Source organism: Lampris incognitus, chromosome 2 (assembly GCF_029633865.1).
Source record: "Lampris incognitus isolate fLamInc1 chromosome 2, fLamInc1.hap2, whole genome shotgun sequence".
NCBI classification, from domain to species: Eukaryota; Metazoa; Chordata; class Actinopteri; order Lampriformes; family Lampridae; genus Lampris; species Lampris incognitus.
The window spans coordinates 44,634,150-44,660,558 of NC_079212.1; the positions used below are offsets into that span (position 1 = coordinate 44,634,150).

Genomic DNA, 26,409 nt, shown 5'->3' on the forward strand with positions numbered 1-26,409 from the left:
CTGAAACTTTAACAGCCACATTTTTTTCAAACGTGAAGTATTTCGCCGAAGCAACCGTGGGCTTAAGTCACCCATTACCTTTTGAGATGAACCGGATATTCATCTAATTTCCGTCCCCTTCCTAGAGAAGGGCTCGCTTCTGCTCAAATTATGGACGTTTTATGCGAAATCGAGCGCTCCGTTTGAGCTGTGCTGCGCTGCAGAGGGGCAACCAGAGGGGGCAGTACATCCGCCTGAGCCGCCGGCTGGCAGCAAACCATGATTACTGCGTTGTCACTAGGACGGAGGGGGCTCTGTCGAGCCGCCCGACCCCCATCCTGGGTCGTATATTTCAGCCAAATAACCCTGAGCGTTTCTAACATTCTTTTGGTGTACCAGGGGCCGCGAGGGCCTTGCCGCACAACACGATGCAGCTAGCGTTCCCACAATCACAGCGAAGTATGTAGACATCGACTCTGCATGCATGTGCGGGCATGTGTGTGTGCACGTGCACGCAATTCTGCATGCGTGTGTGCGCATATGCATGTGTGTGCGTGTGTGTTTATAAGGGAGCAAAAGAGTTTATGAGCGACGGTGTGCTTTGTTGCTGTGCTAGGTAATGAGTGTATACACTACGGCCAGCTGTGTTGAAGTGTGTGACAGTGCTCTCTCTGCGAAGGCACATCGCCGCGGTGTAAATGAGCGCTGCTCACCCGCTCCGAAGACGAGCTTTTCCAGAACGGATTAATAAGAAGAGACTTCTTGTCAGATTGCTGAGAGATATTAAACAAGTTGTCTAATAAATCTGCAACACAACAACAATATGCAGTTGGTTGAGATGTTGCGTTGTGCTTGTGTCTGCATGCTGATCACACATATCCACACCTAGAAATACAGCCGCACATGTATGGTGGTGTGTGTGTGTGTGTGTGTGTGTGTGCTTGGTGGGTGGGTGTGTGTGTGTCAATGCCCTGACAGCAGATAGCTGCTATCCATCCCTCAAGAGGGACCTCGCCCTTGTATTCAGTCATTGTAAACACATGCCCCCCCTCTCATACTGCCTGACATGCACAAAATCCTTCTGCTTGTCGTGTGTTTGACAGCCACGTATCGCACTGTTTTATCTGACTTGCTAAAATGAGACTCAGATGTGCGGAATGGCGGCACAACCTGCAGCCAGCCAGCCAGTCTGTGCAGGCTGCGTCGTTGAGAGCTGGTGGGAAACCCTGCAGATCTGGCCTCTTGCTTCGAATCAAAGGGTTCGTATCGAACTATTTCGTCCCGGTGGCCGAGGCCCGCTTAGTAAGTCTCTCGCCCGGGGACTCTGAAGCTGAAACATGCCTCCATACTCTTGGTACGCTACAGCACCAACCAGAAGGAGACCTGCGACCTACTTTGGGTCCCTACCCATAGTTTGGGAATCAGCGGTGAGGACAACAAGACTCACAGCCTTCAAATCAACCTTCACGGTGCGGGACTGGGCCTCAGGATAGAGCGGGTTGTAATAATACATTTGCAGCGGACTCAGCCAGTACCGGTGTGGGAAGATGGTGATGCGAGTTCTCGTTTGCGGCGGCCTCACCCAGTACCGTCCATGCAGGGTCTTTGTCCATGTCTGCGTCTAAGTTTGGGTCTTCGTTTGATGGCCGGGAGAGCTGGTGCTGGATCGGCTGGAGAGCCTGGTCTGCTGCGTCCTGTGGGACCAGGGACCACGGCCCTGCCTCGAGCTGTGCCCAGAGAGGGAACACCAAGGGCGGTCTGGCAGGACGCGGAAGCGGGGCAGGCTAAGCTAACTGCTAGCCCATGCAGGCCAGCAGCTCCGATAACACTGAGGATGGTCTGGCAGGACGTGGAAGCGGGGCAGGCTAAGCTAACTGCTAGCCCATGCAGACCGGCAGCTCCGATAACACCGAGGGCGGTCTGGCAGGACGTGGAAGCGGGGCAGGCTAAGCTAACTGCTAGCCCATGCAGACCGGCAGCTCCGATAACACCAAGGGCGGTCTGGCAGGACGCGGGAGCGGGGCAGGCTAAGCTAACTGCTAGCCCATGCAGACCGGCAGCTCCGATAACACTGAAGGCAGTCTGGCGGCGGCCTCGCCTGGCGTTGACTGTGTTTTTAGTGTCGCCGTGTGGCGTGGTGGGGGAAGATGGTGGTGCGAGTTCTCGTTTGCGGCGGCCTCACCCAGTACCGTCCATGCAGGGTCTTTGTCCACGTCTGCGTCTAAGTTTGGATCTTCGTTTGATGGCCGGGAGAGCTGGTGCTGGATCGGCTGGGAGAGCCTGGTCTGCTGCTTCCTGTGGGACCAGGGACCACGGCCCTGCCTGGAGCTGTGCCCAGAGAGGGAACACCAAGGGCGGTCTGGCAGGACGCGGAAGCGGGGCAGGCTAAGCTAACTGCTAGCCCATGCAGACCGGCAGCTCCGATAACACCGAGGACGGTCTGGCAGGACGCGGAAGCGGGGCAGGCTAAGCTAACTGCTAGCCCATGCAGACCGGCAGCTCCGATAACACCGAGGACGGTCTGGCAGGACGCGGAAGCAGGGCAGGCTAAGCTAACTGCTAGCCCATGCAGACCGGCAGTTCTGACAGTCTTCCTGGCTGGCGTTCGTTCTGTATGTGATAGTTTGGAGAAATGTGTTCTTGTAGTTTCCGGATGTGTGTTCTCGTCTTTGTGTTGCACTGACTTTTCGTTTCATTTCATGTGCGCAAGTGCATGAAATGAAGCGACAAAATGGAGTGATTCTGATTCTGTCTCTGAAAGCTGTGCATCCTCACTCAGACTGGGCGAGCGCTGGTCACACATGGCTTCGTTTGTTTGTCAGAAAACCTTTTACAAAAAAAACAAAAGGTCAAAGGAGACGTTTTAAGAAACACCCGGTTTACAACTTGGTTGCGAAGAAATTTGAGGGGGGGGGGGAGTGTGTAGTGTTGAATCTTGTATTTTGTACCATATAATACGTTACAAAATACCATGGTAAATTGTATTATATGGTACAACATTTTGCACCATGTAATACATCGCCCTGTGATGGCCTCCCCGCCTGCTGCCCAATGGCTGCTGGGATGGGCTCCAGCATCCCCGCCACCCTGAGAGCAGGATAAGTGGGTTGGATACTGGATGGATGGATGGATGGATAATACATTACTCTAAATCCACATGTCTGAAGACAGAAAACATTAACATGAAAGTCTCTCTCTCTCTCTCTCTCCTTAGCAGATTCTCTCTCTCTCTCTCTCCTTAGCAGATTCTCTCTCTCTTTCGCTCCTTAGCAGATGAAAATATATTTTTGCACCACTCTGTGAGCAGTTCTGCGCTGTGGTGTGCTTCACCTACATCGCATTTCTAACACGGCGCCGCCGGGCGTGAGCCCCGCTCCTCTCAAAAGTCCGCTTAATGGGGTTCCTCCTTCAAGAGCCACCGCGCACACATGGGCGTGGATACACGTTTAGCGCACACAGACGCAGACACGCAAACACACCAGAGTTGACCCGGGGGGGGGGGAATTTAATTAGGCAGAGTGTAATGCCTCCCCTTGTGTGTGTAATCAGAGCGAGCTAAGAATACAGGCCTATTGTGACCTCGCTGTGGTCGGAGCTCACAGAGCCAGGGACCGCTGGGGAAAGCTGCCCTTATCACTAGATATGATTACGGCAAGGGGAATGTGTGTGTGTGTGTGTGTCTGTGTGTGTAAATTGTTAGTGGGGGATGTGAGGGGTTTGAGAATGTGTGGGAGTCATGGGTGACTGATTGTGCGGTTATGTGTATCTGCAAGCTTGTCAATGTGTGTGTGTGTGTGTGTGTGTGTATGCGTGTGTGTGTGTGTGTTTGTTGCTGTGTGCTTGTATGCTTGTGTCATGTTGACATATCGCAGGAAAACTGCACTTGCATGTTACAAAAGTCGTTCTGTGCAGAACTCGGCCTCTCCCACTTTCTTCTCCGAACATATTTGGAACGCCGAGGTTGTTCCCCACCAGATGCAATGCATTCTGTCTGTACATCATCATCATCATCATCATTATTATTTTATCATCATCATTATTTTTATTTTATCATCATCAATATTATTTTCATTTGATTATCATCATTATTTGCAGGATGACCAAATGCAATGCATTCTGTCTATACATTATTTTATTATCATCATTATTATTTTTATTTTATTATCATTATCATTTTTATTTTATTATCATCATTATTATATTTATTTTATTATCATTATTATTTTTATTTTATTGTCATCATTATTATTTTTATTTTATTATCATTATCATTTTTATTTTATTATCATCATTATTATTTTTATTTTATTATGATTATTATTTTTATTTTATTATCATCACCTTATTTTTATTTTATTATCATTATTTTTATTTTATTATCATTATTTTTATTTTATTATCATCATTATTATTTTTATTTTATTATCATCATTATTATTTTTATGTTATCATCATCATTATCATTTTTATTTTATTATCATCATTATTTTTATTTTATTATCATCATTATTTGCAGGGTGACCAAATGCGATGCATTCTGTCTATACATTATCATCATTGTTTGCATGTTGCCGTGATACCAGGGTCAAGTGATGCACCTAGTTCACCTGACGGGGCTCCAGCACCGGTGTTTTGGCATGCGGTCCTCCTGTCACTGACTTCTTTTTTTCAGACCTTCTGCAGTTTTCCGAGGTATCTTTTACACGAGAGCACAGCCCCAGTGACAAAACACACAATATTTTGCGATAGTGCCGGCCAGCATGTTTCCACTATCATTGTTTCGCGTCCACACACGGTGCGGGGCCGCGGGGCTGCGGGGCCGCGGGGCCGCGGGGCTGTGGGGCTTTGTTTTCATGGTGCATGTCATTGTTTTCGCTGTCAGATAATTATTTTTGCACTGGTATTTTGCCTCGTCCTGATATAGTGTTTCCTGCTATTGTCTTTTTTACCAAGCTGGCTGCCTCTGGGCTCGGGCCAGCCAGTCCCTCCTACCTTAAAACACACACACACACACACACACACACACACACACACACACACACACACACACACACACCAACTCGGGCTCTTATTCTCCATTCCTTGCTCCTCTTGCCACCTCAGAGAAAGTACAAGAAGTCACTTATGTTGTGAATCAACCGAGTGTGTGTGCGTGTGTGTGTTTGTGTGTGCGTGTAGCTGTGAACACGTGTGTGTCTCAGAGAGAGAGAGAGACTGCAAGGGGCAGGCTGTGCATGTGTGTCACTTTGCAGTTTGTGTGTCCTGGGGGGCTGTGTGTGTGTGTGTGTGTGTGTGTGTGTGTGTGTGTGTGTGTGTGTGTGTGTGGGCAAGAGCCCACCAGTAAGCTTAGAGGGGTTAATCGCTCTCTCTCTCTCTTTCACTCACTCACTCACTCTCTCTCTCTCTCTCCCTCTCTCCCTCCCTCCCTCTCTCCCTCCCTCCCTCTATGCCTTTTGTTGCAGCCCCTCACTTTCTCAGCGCTACGACAGAGGGAACCAATATTTCTGCTCCTGTTGTAGCTCGAGCTCGTTCCGAACTGCGTTCTGGACTTGGACGGCATTGGGACCGGGCGGCGCCTGACCATGACTGACAGAACTTCCTGACGCGTCCCGCCGCTAGATGTTCACCCTGCAGACTGGTAAGGAGACGCCGCTCTGCATCTGTGGGATGTTGCCGTTGACTCCTTCAGCTATCTGCGTGTGTGTGTTGTGTTGTGTGTGTTGTGTGTGTGTGTGTCCACAGCTGTGCGGAGGCACATTGTGTGCATGTCGGCGCTCATGTGTGGGGGCAGAAAGGCGAATCTGCTCAATTTTCATCCCACTTTACTGCTCGCAGCCTCTCTGGAATGCAGCAGGTCGTTTGTAAACGTGCTTTCTCTCCCTTTGGGGGAGTCAGGTTTTACATTTAGACGCTTTACTCACCGACTTTGTGTGTGCGTGCGCGCGCGCGCGTGTGGTGTTGCCCCCCCCCTCTCTCCACCACCACCACCCCCCACCCACCCCGGGCGGCTTTCTTCTCATCGTTTGCCGAGCCTTCCTCCCCGTCTACCTCTCTTCTCCGGCTTCGGCTCTCTCCACCCGGCCCCCCCTGCTCAAGTTACCGGCTTCCTCCTGTTGTTATGAGGCCAGCGCGTTCTGGTCCGCGCTCCCACGCTCCCCCGTGCCCCCCCCCACCCACCCCAAAGAAAGGAAGGAAAACAGTGATAACCATTTCAGAGCCGCGGAGAGGAGAGACGGGAGAGAGGGAGAAAAAAGAGAGAGGGAAGCGTGCTCTGTTTCTGCCCTCTCTCTCTCTCTCTCTCTCTCTCTCTCTCTCTCTCTCTCTCTCTCTCTCTCTCCTTTTGTGTCTTTATTTGTCCCATTTTGCACCGGGGAACACGAGCGTTTTGGCATTTTCTTCGCCCCTCTTTTCTCGCTCTGTTTATCACTTGTTTGGTTGTTTTTGGAGGAAAGTGCCTCTTTTTTTGTGGGGCGGAGGGGGTGAGAAAATTGGAAACAGAGTCACCCACAGTGGAAGTGAGTCAGCCCGGTTCTCCGTGGTGTTGTGTTGACTTTGGTTGAGGAAGAGGAGAAACTGACAGGGCTGCAGGGGAGAGAGGGGGGGGGGAGGGAGAGAGAGAGGGAGGACGGTGTCAATATGTTCATATTTGCCATCTGATGTCTTAACAACACGGAGAGGGGGGTTGTAGCTGGCAGCTATGTGACAGAGGAGGAAAAAGGAAGGGTTGAAAAGAAGAGCAAAAAAAAAAAAGAAAGTGGGAGAGGAAAGGAGAAGAGAAGGGCTGTTTATAAAGGGAGGGAGCGGCTTGTGTCCATCTGGGACAATCCCAAGTGCTGAAAGCTTCCCCACCCAAATCCCAAACATCTCTCTCTCTCTCTCTCTCTCTCTCTCTCTCTCTCTCTCTCTCTCTCTCTCTCTCTCTCTCTCTCTCTCTCTCTCTCTCTCTCTCTCTCTCTCTCTTCTTTCCGTTTCTCTCATAGTCTCTCTCAATGACCAGGCATGCAACAGATCACTTGCAACATACACCCAAGCGTTTGCATTTGCCGTCATTAAGATGAAGAATATCCTGCTCTTATCTCTTATACCCACTACATCACGTTGGCTCACAGCTTTACTCTTCCCCGTTCATCTGTTGCTCCCTTCTCTCCTCTACTCTCCTCTCCTCTCCTCTTCTCTTCTTTCCTTCTCTTCTCTTCTTTTCTCTTCTCTTCTCTCCTCTTCCTCTCTTCTCTTCTCTCCTTTTCTCTTCTTCTCTCTTCTCTTTCTCTCATGTCTTCTTTTGTCTCCTCTCCACTCCTCTTCTCTCCTTTCTTCTCTTCTCCTCTCTTCTCTTTTCTCCTCTCTTCTCTTCCTCTCTTGTCTTGTCTCCTCCTCCTCTTCTCTTCTCTCCTTTTCTCTTCTTTTCTCTTCTCTTCCTCTCATGTCTTCTTTTGTCTCCTCTCCTCTTCTCCTCTCCGCTCTTCTCTCCTCTCCTTTTTTCTTCTCTCCTCTTCTCCTCCCCTCTCTCCCTCCCTCGCAAGTTCCTCCCTTCCTCTTTACGGCCATATGTCCACTGGCCCTCTTTTCTCCCCGTGCTGCGGCCCACTCTTTTGTTCAGTCAGCAGAGTGTTTGCAGTTGCTTCTAAAAAAGGGACTGCATCTGGTATTCTTTTTCATGGCATTTCCCTTTGCAGGGCCATTGGTAGGAGTATTTAAACTTCTCTGAAGCGGTGTGTGGCACCTCTGCTGCTGCGGGTGATGACTTCCACGCTACGGCTGCTGCAAAAACCTAACACGGGTTTTATTTCTGGTCGCCTCGCTGACACACCTCATTTTCGTAATTCCCTGTTTTTTACTTTTGGAGTAGAAGATAAGATGACACAGAATCTCCTCTTCTGCGTTCCATCTCTATCGTACTCCACAAGCATGTCTCTCCTCCTCCTCCTCTACCTCCTCCTCTTCCATCCCTCTCACCCTCCCTCTCTTCCTCCAACTGTGTTGCCTGTGTATCCAGTGATAAGGCACAGCAGCAGTAGCACTTCCTCTCGCTACAGGAAGCAGGAAGTGTTGATTTCCACCACAGGCTCTTTGGGCAAACTCTGCCCATGCACTCTGTCCTCTGAGAATCTCCTAACACACACACACACACACACACACACACACACACACACACACACACAAAAGCAGTTCCACACACACACAAACACAACAGCCATACATACCAAGGAAACACATACACAGGCAGTCTGAGGCGTGTGTGTGGGTGAGTGTGCATTATTTGCCCAAATACAATGATGTGTTTGTGTGATGAGTGAGCATAAGTGAGTCTGCGAGTGTGTGTGTGTTTGTGTGCGTCGACGACTCATTGAGCCAGCGTACAATGACTCCACTATATCTGCACTCGGTGCCTCTGTTCATTGATGGCTCGGAGACGGACAGATGCGCGTTAGCATGCATCTGCAGCCCACCTGGCAACCGGGGGGACTCTGCCTCTCTCTGACCGTGGGGGTTGTCCCGGGGGGGGGGGGTCAAAGGATGATTGGCTAATTATACCCCTAATCACAGCAAATGTCCTCTTTTGGCCGCACAGACAGGGGAGGCGCTGTTGAGCTTAAGAAAACACAAACACCCATTCATCCCCTAATGGATTCCAGTTATTGTGGGAGGGCGGTGAATGGGTGTGTGTGAAAGAGGGAGAGAGAAAGTCAGACATACTGAGACAGAGAAAAACATATAAAACAGTGGGCGGGGGACTAGGAAGACATGTACTGAAGGAAATTAAAACAAGTTTAAGTACACCCAGATCAGGCCATGTCAGGAGATCATCCACTGAGCAAAATAAGCTGCTTGTAAGGGCATTTCATGTAACAAAGCATTTTTTTTGCAATGATAAAAAAATATATATACTGGTCCCAAGATCCTTTTAATCAATGAGAGGCGGATTGTAGGACATCCATGCACTGTCCTCAGTCATGCAGCCATACATCATGCAGAATGGCGGTTGATAAGATGTCCTGATAGCGGTTGATAGATGCACGAGAGAGAGGGAGGAGATGGCTGCTCGGTGCATGAAGATTATCAGAAGTGGGATGGTCTTATAAAAACTGTAATTGAAGGGGGGGGGGCTCTGTGCAGTGAGCTTAAGTCTTTTCATGTGACAACATGCTTCTGGGTTTTCCCATCAGTACGCTGCCCAGTCCCGTCAGCCGTGCCCTCAACGGCCGGAATCGGAGTCAACGAAAGTAAAAAACTCGCCCAGCTGCATCATGGGAGTGGATAGTAGAAAACGCAGCGTGCTGATTATAAAAAAACAGACACCGGTTAAAGTAGCAGATCTACATTTTCCAGTGGTCAACAAACAAACATTTGTAGCATCACAAAAACATTGTATATCTGTCAGACTGCAGTATTTTACCAACAGGTTTCTGTATATGTGAGCACACCAGGGACGTCCACTTCGCCGTTTTGAATTTTCAAAGTTTAATAAATCTGTGCCGTTCCCGAATGCTCCTAAAATTGCATATATTTGCATTAAAATTGGTTTTAGATCGATTGCACAAAACCAGTTACGGTAAGAGCAACCCAAAACGCCCATGAGCGGTCAAAAACACCGCGCGTGATTTGCGCGTCATCGTGCGCGTCACGTCACTATGTATGACGCGTTTTGGTTGCGTCATTTCCTTCGCGACGTCCTTGCTCTGTCCTAGAAACACACGAGCGCTGTCCAGTGCAGAGAAATAGTGTAAACTTAATTGGTGATTATGTCCAACACGTCTGGTTACAGACGCCGTTACAGACGCACCATGACTACCACCGAGGCGTTGCAGTGTTTACAGCCGTTGGACAGCGGCCATTTTAAATTGTTTGAAAGATAGTATTAAAGTTGTTAAAATGTTAATTTCGGTGTCAGTTAGTTTCTTAACAGACATACTAACATATGTAACGCGTTAATATCTCAACTGGGTATTTATCTTGACAGAATATAGAGTTTAAAAACCGCGGCGGTCATTTTGACCGCCCATGGTCGTTCTAGTGGTTTTTAAGTTCCGTCGTTTTTGGGACCGTTTCAGTTGTTATTTTTAACATTTCACGTTTTATAGGCCATGTTACGTTTGTCAGATTAGCAATATGTGTTTCCTGTTTTGTTTTTCAGGTAATATTTTCCCTTTTTCAGTTTTGTTATTCAAGTTCGACCATGTCTCTCTGAAGTTTAAACTGTTTCAAAATAGTATTATAGTTGTTAAAATGTTAATTTTGGTGTCAGTCGTTTCCTAACACATATTATCATATGCAATGTATTAATATCTCAATTGGATATTTATCTTGACAGGATATGGAGTTTAAAAGCCGGCCCGCCCATGGTCGTTTTAGAGAGGAGTGAAATCCCGGTTGTTCTTGTGCTAATGGCTTGCACGCTGCATAACTCTCTGGGTCTCAGTGAGCGGTCGGTCAACTGAGATGGTAATATTAACACCGCATCTACTGGCATCGCTGTGGAGGTGAAGAAAAGGAGTCAAGAGAAGAAGTAAGGGGTAAAAGAGGAGAGTGATTGCAGGAGAGGGGAGAAGATGGACATATAGAGAAGAGCTAAAGATGAGGAGGATGGGGTTAAGAGAGAGAGAACGCGATACCACCGTGAACACCAATGTTGTGCGAGTGTAACCCACGGGGGCCAAAGGGGAAAAACAATACAGGAGGCAAAGACAATGACAGAGTGAGTGGTGGAGGAGAGAAAGCAGAGAGATGAAAGGGAAGAAACCATGGAAAGGAGGAAGGAAGATGAAAATGGAGAGATGCACGCAGTATGTTGTACACAGTGGCTGTATGAGCCTATGGGAAGGTCAAGGGTCAAGAGGGGTGATGAGGTCACAGTGGGCCCAGCAGGGTTACTTAGAACAGGATATCCTGCTTGAAGGCCTCATCTGTCTCTCTCTCTCTCTCTCTCACTCTCTCTCTCTCTCCTATTCCCATGGAGGCAAAGGGGAGAGGACAAGGGCACTTAGAGGTGTAACCTTTCACCGAAAGCACATGAGAAAACATAAGTTCCTAACCGAGAAGTTCCCCTTTAATCAATCATCACTGAAGGAGAGGACAGAAAGACACACAGGCGGGGAGACAAACAGACACTGAGGGGCAGACAGACGGACAGACCGGCAGACAGGAACCATGAAAATGTCTCTTTACGAGCGGTGCAGGAGGTTCCTCAACGTTCTCCATCCAGGTTTAGTCTCTGTCAGACTCCACCAAACATGTTAGCACGCTCCTCATGTGCAAACCCACCAGGATTTTGAGCTATAATCGGATAAATTCATCCCCGCCCCGTAACCTATCCAAGCATATAAAAGATTATGTCCATTTCAGGGCAGTTATATATGAGTGCCATCAATCTCCGGGGTCATCCAAGTTCCCGTCATTGGCCTAATCGGGTAAAGCATTGTCAGACTGACAGGCCGAGAGCGAAAGCTGGCATGTGAAATATTTCCTGTTCCGAAAGGGATGTAAATAAAAGTATAATCTCCTCACATACTCAGTCAGACACGGAGGCTCCGGCGCGCACATTCGAGGACTGTCTAAAATGTGAGATTTTCCACAAGGGGAACACCAACCCCGGTTGCTCACCGTAGTTAGAGCGGGGCAGAGCGATAGCGAAAAAGAAGAGAAGCGAGGTATAGAAAGTGAGAGAAGAGGCCAGGGAGCTATTTTTGGGCCGGCGAATTTCCTGCAACCCACTTCTTTAGGCATGCTAGACTGTAGAACGGTGGGTGTTGTGATGGTAAGATTTGAGTTGTTTTGTTTTGGTATGAATGTTCATGTAAATGTGTGCGTCTGCGTCTGTGTGAGGGTTATCACGCTTCTGCTGTTGTGTTTTGTAGTGCAAGCTCACCCAGCCTGTTGGCACCCTGGGGATTTCCTGTGGTTGCTATGGTTTCTAACTGTGTTTTAAACAACCCGAGACCACTCCAAACACCCCTAGGGTGCATGGATGCTTCAGTTGTATTTAGGCACTGGTATTGTGTTGTTCGCGAGGAGTGGGTTCGATTCACTTTCAGCCCAAAACTGTGAAAAGAGCTTGCAATTTATTTGATGACATTGCCGGGGCATTTGTTTACTTGTGATGAAGATCATGACGTGGTCGTCATCCCATGCATGCTGTTTCCGTGTTACAGAGCCTGAAGGGGTTGAATTGAAAGAGAGTTGAACCCAGCTCTGGTGGTTTGGTCCCTTTTTTCTCAGCAAAACATTTCTTAAAATATTATGTAGTTCAGGATTATCACTCATTGCGTCTAACTGCTCCTAGCTACACAGCTAGGGTGGGTTAAACGCAGACAGGGAATTTCATTGTATGTATGTACAAATGACAAATAAAGTGTATTCTATTCTATTCTGTTCTGTTCTGTTCTGTTCTGTTTTATATCATGAGATTTTCTATGTGGCCCTAAAATAGATTAGGTGGGTATAGACAATGAAGGTATGCTCAACAGGAAAAAGAGGTTCATCTGCATTGAAGGACAGAGAGAAAAATGATGGATGATGGGTGGATGGATTTGCCCTGTAGTAAAGATAATCCCAGGCCAGACCAAATCCAGACCAGGTCTTTAGGGGGGGGGGTTCCTTCATGTCAACTCCAAGACTTTAAGGTTGCAAGTCCAACTCAAGACCAATGGGACCAAAACTTCTGGAAAGGCTGACACCAGAACAGTGAAGTGCCATCATGACTCATCTAAATATCTGGGTGTCTATATCACTCGCGAATTCGAAAATGTATGTGATACGAATTTCTCTCCATAAATTACTGAGATGAAGACAGACGTTGATAAATGGAATATCGTCCATATTTCATTAGGAGGCAGAGTTGATTCTATTGAGATGAATGTTTTACTACGTTTCCTGTATCTGTTTCCATGTCTGCTAGTGTTCTTGCCTAAACACTTTGTTTTTTATTGCTTAAGATAAGCATATTACAGGTTTGTTTTATGGGACGATAAACAGCCAAGGATAAGTAAAGCATCAGTCTCAGGGTGGACTTTCTCTGCCTGACTTCAGATATTACCACTGGATGGCAAATATACAGAAGATAATATATACTGGATTAAGCTCCTTCAAGTAAACTGGTGACTAAACAAAGCTAAATCTTGCCCTTCTTCCTATATTGTAGCATTGGCAACTTCTAAACTGCCCCCCTCTCCAAGACAATATTCACCCAACCCTACTGTAATTACAACACTGAACATTGTGGCATGATTTTGTACAAAAATTGGCTCCACAAATTTATCGTCTCTCCCTGTTCATGATGATCACCTTTTTCCTTCACCCACACCCGACTCTGCATTCTCTCTAGGGCTTAAAAATGGAATTTTCATCCTTGGCCAAATACATTGGTGGGGTCTTCAGAGGTTTCGGTGATATATTTGAGAGATATTACAGCCCTCAATCCCATCTGTTCTATTATTTTCAAGCACGAGATTTTGCTAACTCTTAACGACCCAATTTTTCTCAATTCACCACAAAACTCGGTTTATGAGACAATCCTGAACACACTTCCAAAGGGAAAGGGATTTTATATCCCATTCATTCATTTTCCAAACTGCTTATCCTAATTAGGGTCGCGAGATGCTGGAGCCTATCCCAGCGCTCATTGGGCGGAAGGAAGGGAAACGCCCTGGACAGGTCGCCAGTCCATCGCAGGGCAGACACGTTCACACCGAGGGACAATTTATTATGTCCAAGTCACCTGACCTACATGTCTTTTTGGTGGTGGGAGGAAACTGGAGCTCTCGGGGGGGAACCCATGAAGACCCGGGGAGAACATGCAAACTCCACACAGAAGTGTGAAGTTTGCGTGGCCGGCCGGGAATCGAACCCAGTACCGTCTTGCTGTGAGGCGACGGCGCTAACCGCTGGGCCATTGTGCCGATAGATCCCAAATATATCAAATGATCAACCCACTTACTGAGACTAACATTGTTAAAATCAAAGTGGATTGGGAAAAAGAACTTGATGTGAGCATGCCCGATTCAATTTGGAACCGGCCCCTAATTAGTGTTAGTCAAAGTTCATCTTGTACACAGTTAAATATATTACCATTAAATGTACTGCGTCGCCTGCACTACGCTACATCCAGACTTTGGAAAATGTATTCAAATGTCGTAGACAGCTGCAGTAGATGTCCCAACTCACCAGCAGATCTTGCACACATGTTTTGGTTGTACCCACAATTGACAAATTACTGGGATGCAACATTCAAAGTCTTGTCAGAGTCCCTCAGTCTCTATCTTGTCTATGTGGTTGAGGGACCTAGTGTTCTTTCTAGGACTGGAGAAAATGACGTTTTTGCTGAGGGGACACCCTGAGAACGCCACCCCGGGGTCAGACCATGCAACACTTTGGTAGATTGAAGACCCTCTCTGTAGTAGAGTCACAACTCTTTCCTGTTACCTCGGGCTCCTTTTTAGCCCCTGATGTGTTTATCTGATTGCCTTTAATACCCCCCTGCCTTGTATTTACTAGCTTTGTGCAGACTCCGGGTTGTTAACACTGTGAAGTGCTGCTTGACAGACTGGGCCGTGTGACTTGTTCTGGTGTCTGGGGGAATTTAGATGTGCGAGTGATTGAGGGGGAAATGTAAAAGTAAAACTACGTGTACAATGTATGGTTGTGTTCTCTGTGTTTTTTTAGAATAGATATACCAAAAAAACCACCATGACTGTGACTGCAGCGGTCTACCATCGCAGTAAATGTCACAGTTTCACTACAGTCATATTTATTTAGACTTGTTTTCCTCCGTCAGGGGAATGTTTTAGATTCCAGTTTCACAATGTTTCGGGGACATAAATCAATGGTGAGACAAAAAAAGAAACAAATAAGATCCGATTGCACTTTACATGTAAGCCTGGGAAAGATAAGTAGGTTTGAGTCTTGTACTCGGCCATTCTTGAAAAATGATCACGAGTGCGTCCGCATGATCCAACATGATCCAAGTCCGAGTCGTGTCCGAGTCGTTATGGTGCGACGTCCGAGACGAGATCAACATGGAAGGATGGGTTGATGGATGGATCATGATATTCCTGCTTTAGTACATACATACATACATACATACATACATACATACATAGAGAGAGAGAGGGACAGACAGACAGACGGAAAGACAGAGAGACAGACAGACAGAGCGAGACAGACAGACAGAGACAGACAGACAGAGAGAGAGAGAGAGACATAGAAAGAGACTGAGAGTGAGAGAAAGACAGAGACAGAGAGAGAGAGAGAGAGAGAGAGAGAGACAGACAGACAGACAGACAGACAGACAGACAGACAGACAGACAGAGAGAGAGAGTGAGCGAGTGAGTGAGAGAGAGAGAGAGAGACAGAAAGAGGCAGACAGACAGACAGACAGAGACAGACAGACAGATAGAAAGAGACTAAGAGTGAGAGAGAGACAGAGAGAGAGACAGACAGACAGACAGACAGACAGACAGAGACTGAGAGTGAGAGAGAGACAGAGAGAGAGACAGACAGACAGACAGACAGACAGAGCGAGAGCGAGCTAGAGCAAGAGGGGGAGAAACAGAAACACAGTCAAAAAAAGCGATGACATGCAGTAAAGGTGAGGAGGACGGGGCGAGCTACAGGGTAACATCTAATTCCCCTCTTGCCCCCATCAGGGGAGACTGATCACTCCTTTTCTATCCCGCATGGGTGTAAAGGCACCGCGTTTATCTTTGAACCCATCGAGGATGAAGCTTTGAAACCCGAACCCGGAGGCTCGGCGGGGCCTCGGAGCAGCAATGAATCAGGGGGGGGGGGGGTTGACGCAAGGAGGTCTCGGGGAGCGGCGGGCATGTGAGAAGCTGTGGTCCTGTGACTAACTTCTCATTGACTCGCCGCCGTGCCGAGGAAAGTTCCTGTCAGCGCGCTGCGGCGATAGGCAGGGTGCTCATGTCACACACGGGGCTTGGCTTGTGGCGGGCCTATTGTTCAACAACCGGCTGCCTCTCTCTCTCGCTCTCTGACACACTCAGAAAACACCCTTTGCTCACCGCCTCGATGGGCAGATTCCACAAATACCGTGGAAACATGGTTTATTTGTGTGTGTGTGTGTGTGTGTGTGTGTGTGTGTGAGATTTGTTTTGGTAAGCGTGAACGTCTCGCTGAAGGAATGTATGACTGTGTCTTGCGCGGCTTTCCATCGCCACCGGTTCTGCTACTACGCGCGTTAGGCGAATGTGTGTACAGCGCAGTTGTTTTTTTCTCTCTTCTTTTCTGCATGCATCCATACTTTGCATGCGATATGTGAATGTGACGCGGAGCGAGCGTGGGCCGAGGGGGCTGTCCCAGCTTCTGCAGCCTTCTGAGACTGCAGCGGCTGCGTTTTGAGGTTGAAATACACGATTTTCACGACTGCGTTACAGGCCCTGGAGAGAAGGATAACATCTTATCTTTAGAAGAGAGGGGGGGGGGGAATAGAATTTCCATCATGAGTATTTTTCAAAAGCTTTGACGTTTTTAGTCGGAGTGACTCGGAGCAAGCGGGACGGTGACGCCTATTCTCACATTTAGGAACCTGAACACGTCACAGAGCTTTTTAAAACATAGAAGGTGTCGCTCTATCCAAATGATAACGCCGGAAATAAATCATAGTCTGGAGCTATTATATCCCCCCCCTTTTTTTGTGCCCAATTGTATCCAGCCAATTGACCTTTTGTAAAGTCCCGCCCCAGAACGGTGCTTGTCCAATCCTACCTTAGCAACGGTCCGTCAAGCTTTCAAACAACATGCTGCAACGGTGTGCCTATGTGATCTGCAAATCGGATACTAGATATCTGAAAAGTTTGGAGGGGGTGTAATTTTCTTTCCCTTCCCGAAACCCAGAACGCAAGAAGCGCAATGTCGGCAATAGATTTGGCAGTATAGCAGACCCCATGGCCAGCTTAATCCATCCAAAATCAACACAAATACGTCTGCTCCAAGCTAAGCTTGCTACTAACTATTATTGATAGCTAATACAGCTAACGTATTATTACTGTTACTTTTGCCCACACGATGCGCTGATTTCATCCTTCATGTTTTGGTGTTTTCCGGCTACTTCCTGGATAGTTCTGAAACGCTTGACGGGCATAGCAACAGTAACTAAGGGGGGCGGGACTTTACATAGCAACAGTAACTAAGGGGGGCGGGACTTTACGAAGGGTCAATTGCCAATTACTCCACTCTTCCAAGCCATCCCGGTCTCTGCTCCGTTTGCTCTTATTTGCCAAAGGTGGCCCATATTTGTTTTGTGATATTTGGGCCATATTCACCATTTACCACACGGGGCCACTTCAGGGTCACATCCAGATTAGATGTTGCCGAGAGCACCGCATATTTGCCCTAAAAGGCCCACATTTGATTTGGCATATTTGGGCCATATTTGCTATTATTCATGTGGGCCACTTCAGGCTCACATCCAATTTGTCAGGGCCAGAAGAGGGCCATCAGTGCCGCATCATTGGCTGAAGTGGCCCACATCCGGATGCTATCTGGGCCTCCCGCCCCTGAACAGGCGCCCTTGACCGACCAGAGGAGGCGCTAGTGCAGCGACCAGGACACACACCCACATCCGGCTTCCCACCCGCAGACACGGCCAATTGTGTCTGTAGGGACGCCCGACCAAGCCGGATGTAACACGGGGATTCGAACCGGCGATCCCCGCGTTGGTAGGCAAAGGAATAGACCGCTACATTACCCAGACGCCCCGGAGCTATCATATCTTTTAGAGAGAGTGGAAAACGAAACATGAAGTATGTGTCACTACAATCCATACAGCGTTGGTGTGAAAAATAAATAAAACTTTTCAAGCGCTCCCAATGAAAGATGAAGAGAAGGTCTTCCAGTACAGAATTTGAGAGAGCGGCGTTAATCTGAGTGATTTACCCCCGTTGCCCCGCATCACCGCGACAGTTGACGGACATTGCCGTGTCTCCGGCGTGTACCGCGGCTATGAAGGCTGCACGCAATGCAGCTTTGTGAACGTGCAAACCCCCCCCCCGCCCCCAGGCTGATGCTTATCAGCTGGCCATTGCCACTTCGTGTCATGCATGTACTGATATAATCAGCTCACAAGGGAGTTTCAGGGACAGAGGACGCACATTCCTCCGCAGGACATTATCTGCCGGTCCTGATTTGCTGGCCCTGCGGTCATCCTGTCAACTTTCAACTACTGCTGACTACGGCCAACCAATTACCACGCATTGATGGCTCGTATTATGTTTAATTTGATTTTCAAAGTATGAGGCCCACTCAACCCGGCGCCCTTTTAAATGTCCGACGAGGAGACAATGGACAGAGTTCAAATGTGCAACGGGCCATTTCACTGGCATTGACACACGCTTGTTACTACATGCTGCCTTTGATAAAAAAGCCTCCAACAAATGGCAAATAAATGAGTATAAACAGTGGACGTTCTCCAAATCTATTGTTGAATAAAATCATATAAACATGCTCCACTGGCAGAGAAGAAATGGTAGCACAATTTCCACTGGGAAAACGCTGCACTGTGCAAAGTAGTACGTTAACATAGCAGGGGCTATGCAGGCTGCATGCCATGAGGCTGTTTAAACCAACACACACACGTACACGTGCACACACGTGCGCACACACACACATACACACATACAGAAAGGCATAATACTCTTTAAGTACAGACTATTATCCCAAAATGCACAATTACATGCAAGTATACAGGCCCTACACAACACGTCGCATGTGTGCACGAGTTTACACCTGCACAAAAGCAAACGCACACACGCGTGCACACACACATGTAGGTCAACCCCCTTTTTTTCTGGAAATATTATTTTAGTCTCATTGTTTTGAAATTCCGCGTCTTTGTGTTTCCTCAGCCCAGCAAAGATAATGTCTTTTCCTCAGTGTCTCCTCCCCCGCGCTGTCTCCCTCTCTCCCTCTCTATCACTCCCCGCCTATCCTCCCCCTTCTCTCCCCCCCATCTGCCTGTCTTCGTTTCTCTTCACCTTCCTCATCTCCTCCTCCCTCTTCACCCCCCCCTCTCAGAACAGTCATAGAACAGTATGATTGCGCCTTCCTTTTCGTCCTCACAGCAGCATTCCTCACATTCCTGTTGGCTTCTTAAGGGGAAGGACCCTGCTGGCACACTGAGACCAAACATTATTACAGCTCAGCCGCTCTCTCCCTCTCCCCCCCTCTCTCTCTCCCTCTCTCATACTCTATTTCACTCTCTCTCACTCTGTCTCTGTCTGTATCGCCCTCTCTCCCTCTCTCACCCTGTCTCTCTCTCCCTCTATCTAATTCTCTCTCCCTCTCCCACTCTCTCTCTCCCTCTCTTTCCCACTCTCTCCACCTCTCTCTCCCCCTCTCTCTTTCTCTCTGTATCTCTCTCACTCTTACTCTCCCTCTCTCTCACCCCCCCTCTCTCTGTCTCACCCTCTCTTGCTCTCTGTCTCTCTCATACTCAGTTTCACTCTTTCTCTCTCTGTCTCTCTCTCCCTCTCCCTCTCTCACTCTATCTCCCTCTCTTTCCCACTCTCTCTCCCTCCCTCTATCTCTCTCTTATTATTCTCGCCCCGTTTCCTTGTCTTATCGCTTCCCTCCTCTGTACTCCCTCCCGTACATTCACCCCGTCAGTCTGACTCTTCTCTCATTCTTGCTCCATGTCTCAACCCCCCTGCCCATCCCTGACCCCGTTTCTTATGCCCCCACCATCGCCACCAGCTCTTCCTCTTCATCTCTTCTTCTGGCTGACTCATTATCCTCCCTTGCGTGCTCTCTACCAAAACTACATCACCCGCCATGCCATTTTACAGAGTGCATCAACTTGGCTACGTTCTATGGTTAGAGGAAATAAAGTTTGTACCTTTCCTCCTTATTTTGCAGAATGACCTCCTTCATGTTTGTGCGAGTCCCTGCGCTGTTGTTTTAACGTCTTCTCAGCCATTTAATGTCTGAAATACTGCCCATACAATGTCAGATAACGCACCCATTACAAAGTGTCTGCATGCATGCCCAATAATCCAGGTAAGAAAATCAAAGAAGGTTGAATCAGTTCATCTGGATACAATGTTTATTGGCAGATATATTACATGTTCACCTGGATACAATGTTTATTGACAGATACAATGGATACATACATACATCTGGCTACATACGTATCTGGATACAATGGATACATACATACATCTGGCTACATACGCATCTGGATACAATGTTTATTGACAGATACGTTTCATCACTCAAGTGATGAAATGTATCTATCAATAAACATTGTATCCAGATGAACTGATTCAACCTTCTTTGACCAATCACAAAGGCATGTATACATAAAGGAGAGCGGATGTAAGCACACACTGATGTGTACATAGACACCTAAACACAATAACAGTAATGTAAACGTGTGCCTTCTGACATACGCACTGCAACGAAAATCTTGCCCCATTTCGTTTGTAGAAAGGGCTCAAAATGACCTCAATATGACTTTATTAGTGTGTGTGTGTGTGTGTGTGTGTGTGTGTGTGTGTGTGTGTGTGTGTATGTATTCTCAGATTAGCGTTTCATGTTGAGATGAAGAGCATGCAGCTCACCGTTTTATTTATTCAAGTGTACGTTTCCTTTTTATGCCCTAATCCAAAACACAACAGATAAATTATGCAGCTTATGTGGGCTGCTAAACATGCAGGAATGCTTCACTATTCAGGGTGTTTAATTGGAAAAAAAAAAAGAGCGGGTAGAGGTCGTAACACAAAGCCAGTGGTTTCAATTCATTGTGCGTTTTAGAGCAACTTAATTTAATATGTAGTGGAAATGATATTACGCAGACGCGCGGTGCTGTTAAGGCAGGTAAAGTTGTAACCCAATAAAGGGAAAGGGAAATTGGAGAAATGATTTGATTCCTTTGCTTATGACTTGGTCATTCCAGGGTTGACAGCAGTGCTGCTGCTGCTGTGTGTGTGTGTGTGTGTGTGTGTGTGTGTGTGTTTGAGTGATGAAACACCATTATCCTCAGTTCTACCTTCCATGTGTTGACGTCCTCTGCCTGTCTGCCCTTCATTCTAATTATTGTCGTATGGCGATTGCACAAAACCCATATTGTGCCGTTTTTGGAGACTCTAGCCCTCTCTTGAAAAACCCTTTTCATCTTAAACTCGAGGCAAACAGAGGATAGTGTTCTCCAGTGTGTGTGTGTGTGTGTGTGTGTGTGTGTATACATACATACATAGATACATACATACATGCATAGATACATACATACATACATACATACATACATACATATAGAACTATATATAGAACTATATATATATATATACATACACACACACATATATATGTGTGTGTATATATCCGATCTAAGATTATTGAGTATTTGATAGTAGTTATATATATATATACACACACACACACACACATGCATGCACGCACACGCGCACACACACACACACATATATATACATATACATACACTCACCGGCCACTTTATTAGGCACACCTGTCCAACTGCTCGTTAACTCAAATTTCTAATCAGCAACTCAATGCATTTAGGCATGTAGACATGGTCAAGACGATCTGCTGCAGTTCAAACCGAGCATCAGAATGGGGAAGAAAGGTGATTTAAGTGACTTTGAACGTGGCATGGTTGTTGGTGCCAGACGGGCTGGTCTGAGTATTTCAGAAACTGCTGATCTACTGGGATTTTCACGCACAACCATCTCTAGGGTTTACAGAGAATGGTCCAAAAAAGAGAAAATATCCAGTGAGCGGCAGTTCTGTGGGCGAAAATGCCTTGTTGATGCCAGAGGTCAGAGGAGAATGGCCAGACTGGTTCGAGCTGATAGAAAGGCAACAGTAACTCAAATAACCACTCATTACAACCGAGGTATGCAGAAGAGCATCTCTGAACACACAACACGTCGAACCTTGAGGCAGATGGGCTACAGCAGCAGAAGACCACACCGGGTGCCACTCCTGTCAGCTAAGAACAGGAAACTGAGGCTACAATTCGCACAGGCTCACCAAAATTGGACAATAGAAGATTGGAAAAACGTTGCCTGGTCTGATGAGTCTCGATTTCTGCTGCGACATTCGGGATGGTAGGGTCAGAATTTGGCGTCAACAACATGAAAGCATGGCTCCATCCTGCCTTGTATCAATGGTTCAGGCTGGTGGTGGTGGTGTAATGGTGTGGGGGATATTTTCTTGGCACACTTTGGGCCCCTTAGTACCAATTGAGCATCGTGTCAACGCCACAGCCTACCTGAGTATTGTTGCTGACCATGTCCATCCCTTTATGACCATAGTGTTCCCATCTTCTGATGGCTACTTCCAGCAGGATAACGCGCCATGTCATAAAGCTCGAATCATCTCAGACTGGTTTCTTGAACATGACAATGAGTTCACTGTACTCAAATGGCCTCCACAGTCACCAGATTTCAATCCAATAGAGCACCTTTGGGATGTGGTGGACCGGGAGATTCGCATCATGGATGTGCAGCCGACAAATCTGCAGCAACTGCGTGATGCTATCATGTCAATATGGACCAAACTCTCTGAGGAATGTTTCCAGTACCTTGTTGAATCTATGCCACGAAGGACTAAGGCAGTTCTGAAGGCAAAAGGGGGTCCAACCCGGTACTAGCAAGGTGTACCTAATAAAGTGGCCAGTGAGTGTATATGTGTGTGTGTGTGTGTGTGTGTGTGTGTGTGTGTGTATGTATGTATGTATGTATGTATGTATGTATGTATGTATGTATGTATGTATATATATATATATATACACCCTATCTAAGATTATTGAGTATTTGATAGTAGTTCGCTGTTGGTGATTGTAGTAACAGCTGACCGGTGCGAGCCTGAGAGTTTGTGTGATGAGTGTAACTTCCTCTCCCTCTGTGGGCGGTGCTGCCTGCTGCACTGTGTCTCTGTCACCCTGTGCGCTTGTTATTTTTGACGTGCACACCGGATGTGATTCAGACTCTGTACCCGATTTTGCAATAGAATGGTCTAACCACATACACATGCATATGTGAGGAAAACATATATATTTGTACAAGAGGGCACAGGCAAAACACACACACACACACACACACACACACACATGCAAACACACACGCAAACACACACGCAGACAAGCACTTCAATTTCAAGTTCAATTTATTCAATGAAATTCTTATGCTCTGACTCTGCCTCGACACAAAGGACACAGGGGCACACCATCCCTACAACAGACCTATACCAGACCTGCACCATCCCTACACCAGACCTGAACCAGACCTACACAATCTCTACACCATCCCTACACCAGACCTGCACCATCCCTACACCATCCCTGCACCAGACCTACACCATCCCTACATCATCCATACACCAGACCTGCACCATCCCTACACAATCCCTGCACCAGACCTACACCATCCCTACATCATCCATACACCATCCCTACATCATCCATACACCAGACCAGCACATCCCTACACCAGACCTGCACCATCCCTACACCAGACCTGCACCAGACCTACACCATCCCTACATCATCCCTACACCAGACCTGCACCATCCCTACACCATCCCTACATCATCCCTACACCAGACCTGCACCATCCCTATACCAGACCTGCACCAGACCTGCACCAGACCTGCACCATCCCTACACCATCCCTACATCATCCATACACCAGACCTACACCAGACCTGCACCAGACCTATACCATCCCTACATCATCCATGCACCAGACCTGTACCCTCCCTACACCAGACCTGCACCATCCCTACACCATCCCTACATCATCCCTACACCAGACCTGCATCATCCCTATACCAGACCTGCACCAGACCTGCACCATCCCTACACCATCCATACATTATCCATACACCAGACCTACACCAGACCTGCACCAGACCTATACCATCCCTACATCATCCATGCACCAGACCTGTACCCTTCCTACACCAGACCTGCACCAGACCTACACCATCCCTACATCATCCATACACCAGACCTGCACCATCCCTACATCATCCATACACCAGACCTGCACCATCCCTACACCATCCCTACACCAGACCTGCACCAGACCTACACCATCCCTACATCATCCACACACCAGACCTGCACCATCCCTACACCATCCCTACATCATCCATACACCAGACCTGCACCATCCCTACACCAGACCTGCACCATCCCTACACCAGACCTGCACCAGACCTGCACCAGACCTACACCAGAGCTGCACCAGACCTACACCATCCCTACATCATCCATACACCAGACCTGCACCATCCCTACACCAGACCTGCACCAGACCTGCGCCAGACCTGCACCAGACCTACACCATCCCTACACCAGACCTGCGCCAGACCTGCACCAGACCTATACCATCCCTACACCAGACCTGCACCAGACCTACACCATCCCTACACCAGACCTGCACCAGACCTGCACCAGACCTACACCAGAGCTGCACCAGACCTACACCATCCCTACACCATCCCTACACCAGACCTGCACCAGACCAACACCATCCCTACATCATCCATACACCAGACCTGCACCATCCCCACACCAGACCTGCACCATCCCTACACCAGACCTGCACCAGACCTGCACCAGACCTACACCATCCCTACACCATCCCTACACCATCCCTACACCAGACCTGCACCAGACCTGCACCATCCCTACACCAGACCTGCACCATCCCCACACCAGAACTACATAGACTATGTACATAGAATTCACTCGTGTACTCATGTAAGAAAATACAAACACATGTTACAACTATTTCTATTCAAGACACCAAATGAGTTACTGCATAATTAAGTGTCCTTACACACACACACACACACACACACACACACACACACACACACACACACACACACACACACACGCACACTGAAGACGCCCACGCGCACAGGGTTTCTGGTAAGGATTCCGGTTACACACACGCGAGGGAGACGGTGTGTGCTCAAGCAGCGCCAGCAGCAGAGAGTTAGGTTTCACTATTGGTCTGAGCCGACACTTATTGAATTTCTTTGACAACAAGTTCGGAAAATGGGATCTCACACACGCATCATGGAAACAAGAGAACAGGTTCAAAGTTGGGGGGAAACGGTTGTGAGGCTCACCACGTGCAACATTTCTCGATTCTTCTCGAAGGAAGAAAGACAAATGTTTCTCAGGGTTCAGTTTATATCGGGATCATACACTTTCCTTGACATTACAGGCCACACATTTGACATGACACTGAAAAGATGAGTCTGGTTGCATTAGTCTGCCTCTATAAAAGGCCTCTTCCCCTGAGAGGATGCATCCCGGTTCAACACACACGTGTGTGTGTGTGTGTCTCTTGCTCTGCCGGAGTGTACTGAAACCCTCACACATGTAAGCAGAGGTGAAGTATGCACCCCGCCATTGTCCATATGGACGGCTCATGGCCCCCGCTCCACCTCTCAGCCCAGCGCTTAATCCGCGCCATGCTCTCCGCGCAGACTCTCAGATGAGGAGGAATCTCCCAAGAAAGGCAAAACAGAAACGGGGCCGGATTCCCAACAGCAGAGGCTGCAGCCGCGTGCCTGGCATTCCAGTGTACTCTATAACTACGTTAAGGTCAGCCTGAATGCTTGCATTGATGGAAGAAACACAAATAAGCATTTCATGTGTGAGCCGTTCCTACGCAGCATGGAGAATATCCGTCAGGGCTATTGTAAATTAGTGTGTCTGGCCACATGAATGTGCAGGTGGTGGCCCAGATTGCAGAAGACTTACAGTTGCAAAGGAAATCGCTTTTGATTCTAAGAAACTGTTAGGCTGAGAGTCAGGCCCTGCGTCATGTAAAATACCACAAAACACAAAAACCGTGTGTGTGTGGTGGGTGTGTGTCTGTTGTATGTTGTCTGACAGGGGCAAGAATCAACTGGTTATGTTTCCTTTTAAAATGAGGCTAGGGCAGCCCTGTGCTGAACACACACACACACACACAAACACACACACGCGCACGCACACACACACACGCGCAAACACACACGCACGCACTCACACACACACACACTGAACGCTGCAGAGAAAATATTGCAGGGGTCCTCTTGTCAAGTCGCCCGTGGCTGGTTTTCGAAAGTAGGCGGAGTTTGACATTTGGCGCTGGGGAGGGGGCAGGGGCGGGGGGGAGGGAGGGGGGCACTTTTAACTGACGTCAATACACAGTCCCAACTATTGCGTGGAGCGCGTTACGTATACACACACAATAACTACAGGCGCGGCGTTGTGGGCGGCCTAACGGGCCTGGGCCCGCCCACTTATACAACTGCCCCCCTCAGTGACTGGGCGAGCATATAATTTCTCAACCTTTATTTTTAATTAATGAGGTTCACATTTAAATACGCGATAAAGACTCAAAACGTTATGCTTTCTAAAAAAAAAAACTATAAGAAAACATTTGTTAAGACTAC

At 47.8% G+C, this 26,409-nt stretch overlaps 1 protein-coding gene across 3 annotated transcripts in view; it reads left to right on the top strand.

The window, feature by feature from the left end:
• The first annotated feature begins 5,435 nt into the window (after positions 1 to 5,435).
• hdac7a (histone deacetylase 7a) overlaps positions 5,436 to 26,409 on the top strand; it is a 69,230-nt gene continuing 48,256 nt past the window's right edge. For all 3 annotated transcript variants that reach the window (XR_008809781.1, XM_056273298.1, XM_056273299.1), the window contains exon 1: positions 5,436 to 5,617. Coding sequence is in view for 2 of the 3 variants with exons in the window: in XM_056273298.1 (XP_056129273.1) it covers positions 5,599 to 5,617 (19 nt within the window). In the remaining variant the exon portion in view is untranslated. The remainder of the gene's footprint in view (positions 5,618 to 26,409) is intronic.